General features: G+C 46.2%; 1 protein-coding gene across 1 annotated transcript in view; it reads right to left on the bottom strand.

Annotated features, from left to right (window-relative positions):
- six6a (SIX homeobox 6a) overlaps positions 1–1,046 on the bottom strand; it is a 2,288-nt gene extending 1,242 nt beyond the window's left edge. The window contains exon 1 of the mRNA XM_054614083.1: positions 475–1,046. Within this exon, the coding sequence (XP_054470058.1) occupies positions 475–1,046 (572 nt within the window). The remainder of the gene's footprint in view (positions 1–474) is intronic.
- Between the last annotated feature and the right edge of the window lie 1,694 nt (positions 1,047–2,740).

Raw genomic sequence — 2,740 nt, 5'->3', positions numbered from 1 at the left:
TTCATGTTAGCCTGACTAGTGTTCTGTAGCATTGTGATAATCTTATTCCTAAAACAATAAAGTAAAACCATTTCTCCAGAGGTTTGCTCTCCCAATAATCAAAAACTACTTTGGGAAATCCTTATTTTGTTGTTGTCACCACTGCTAGCTGGATTTTTGTTTTTTGGGGGGGTTATTTGGCCTCTGATTTTAGGATGATAGGATGTTATGAGAGAAATATCAGAAGTGAGTGAGACTATTAAGACTATTAAATCCTATGATGCATACGTCGAGTCAGGATGCAGGTTTGGCTTCCCTCGTTTCTGTGACAAAACAATTGGTATTGTGTTGCAGCTATCATGATGGGAAACCGTGCAAAGGATGGATGTAGCTGTAATGTAATGTAATGTAATGTAGCTGTAATGTAGCTGTAATGTAATGTAATGTAATGTAATGTAATGTAGCTGTAATGTAATGTAATGTAATGTAGCTCACCTGTTCTTGGCCGCCGCTGCTCTGTCTCTTTGTCTGCGGTTTTTGAACCAGTTCCCTACTTGTGTGGGTGTTAGTCCTGTAGCCTGAGCCAGCTCCCTCTTTTTACTGGGGTTTGGGTATGGATCCTGCAAATACCACTCTCTTAACAAGTGCCTGGTTCTCTCCTTGAAGCAGTGGGTCTTCTGCTCTCCGTCCCATATGGTTCTGGGCAGTGGGAACTTCTTCCTCACCCGGTATTTGTCCACCGGTCCCAGCGGCCGTCCTCGCAGCTTCTCCGCCTCCTGGTAGTGCGCCTCCAGCCACAGAGCCTGCAGCTTGGTGTGCGACTCTTTGGTGAACTTGTGGTTCTCCAGGATGTGGTAGAGTTCACGGAAATTGCCGGTGTGGAAGGCGACGACCGCCCGGGCCCTCAGCACCGACTCGTTCTTGTTGAGGACCTCGCAGGCCGCCGGAGCGACGGGCAGCGACCAGAGGAAGCGACCGAGGCGCTCCACGTCGCCGCTCTCCTCCAGGGTCTCACAGACCCCGGCGACCTGCTGGGGGCTGAAATTCAAGATGGGCAGCTGAAACATGGAGGCTTCTCCCGTGTTTCCTCCTCCTTTCTCCTCTCCTCTCTCCTCTCTCCTCCGTGTCGAGCTCTTCTGCTTCTCCCTGCGCGGTCCAAAGGCGAGACAATCCCCAAACTCACCCCCGGACCAATCAGTCTGAGCGGCCGTGAGAGACGATGCTGCGGTGGGTGGGGGTGTAGGGTGGGTGTAGGGTGGGTGGGTGGGGGTTTTGGGGTGGTGGGGGGGCCTGGCTACCGCATCCTCAGGCCGGGCTACCTCGGCAGGCAAAGGGCTGAAGGTGCGAGAAAAAAAAAAAATTTACAGCCAGAGAGCCACAACCTGGGATTGAAAGTAGGAAAGGATTAAAACCGGAGCAGAGATGTTATTTTTTAAGGTTGGTGGAGAGAAAAAAAAAAAGACAGACAAGCCTCCTCTGATGATCTCCTATTGGACTTGGCAGATTGGCTGCCCGGTTGCCATGGATGCACGTCAATCACTGTCAAGTTCGACCAATCAGGCGGAAAGGAGATCTCAGCACCTCCCTGTTCAAAAATAATATAAACATTTTGACCTTTTTTTGCTTCGCTTCTACAAACGTTTAACTGCCCCGTCGTGCTTTTTCCAAACACCCTCCGCCTTTGTGTCAAAGAAAGACTCTTCAGTCTCTGTCGTCAAGTGCCAGAAACAGCTCATCTCTCCAGAGCTCTTCAGGCTGCACAGCAAAGAGACACATCCTGACTAAAGCTGCACTAAAATATCAAAAACACAAAATCATATTTAGAGATTTATATAATGTGTTAATGTGGCGTTTTAAAGTGACCTCACTAATAGGCTTTCTATTAATCTACAAACATTTAGGCTTATAATATTCCTATATCATAAATGTTTTCATGCAGTTTGAATGTATGGCTTCTTTTTTTTTAAAATAAGATTACCCTATAGTTCATGTTTAATACTCGTATATCCCCAAGGCTTATGCTTATTTGTGGAAATCATTTAAAAAAAAAAAAGGGTCAATGTGGGCTTTATTTCAACAGGGCTGCGAATTTGCAGCCAACCCACTTTGGCAACCTTGAACAGATTTAGTGGAGGCTTCTTGCATTTTTTCAGCCTGACAAAAGTGCTAATTTATTAACCATAATAAATTATATCAGACCCCTAAGTTATGATGATGCATACTCTTTTATGTGGAGCATGAATAAATGCTCTTTTTTGTAAAACAAGGGCTAATTGATTGCTGTTATATTGGCAGCAGTATGTGTGTGATTGTGATTGTGTGTGTGTGTGTGTGTGTGTGCAGACTGGAGTTAACACAGTTGCTTATATATCCTCCTTTATTTACAGTATGCTTGCATCACTGCCGACAGCATCAGCAGAGAGGACATAGCAGGGAGTAAACGTGGTCGCTGCTTGTAGAGGATGATCACGGCCCTGCCAGGCTACCAGGCTGCTTTGGTATCAGACACACTCCGTTTTGTGCACAGGCTGATTTAGTAAATAAGAGGGCGGATAGATAGCGCAGATGGTTTGAAGTGTCGGGTCAGATTATTTCATGGCTGGATACAGTAGTAAAGTTCATTCTGACGGAAAAGCCTGATATTATTTCCACAGATCCCCCCTCCCTCACACACACACACACACACACACACACACACACACACACACACACACACACACACACACACACACACACACACACACACACACACACACACTCT

The sequence above is a fragment of the Anoplopoma fimbria genome, chromosome 15, assembly GCF_027596085.1.
Source record: "Anoplopoma fimbria isolate UVic2021 breed Golden Eagle Sablefish chromosome 15, Afim_UVic_2022, whole genome shotgun sequence".
Lineage (NCBI taxonomy): Eukaryota > Metazoa > Chordata > Actinopteri > Perciformes > Anoplopomatidae > Anoplopoma > Anoplopoma fimbria.
The sequence above is the reverse complement of the archived record's forward strand: the minus strand, read 5'-3'. Positions and strand labels throughout refer to the sequence as shown.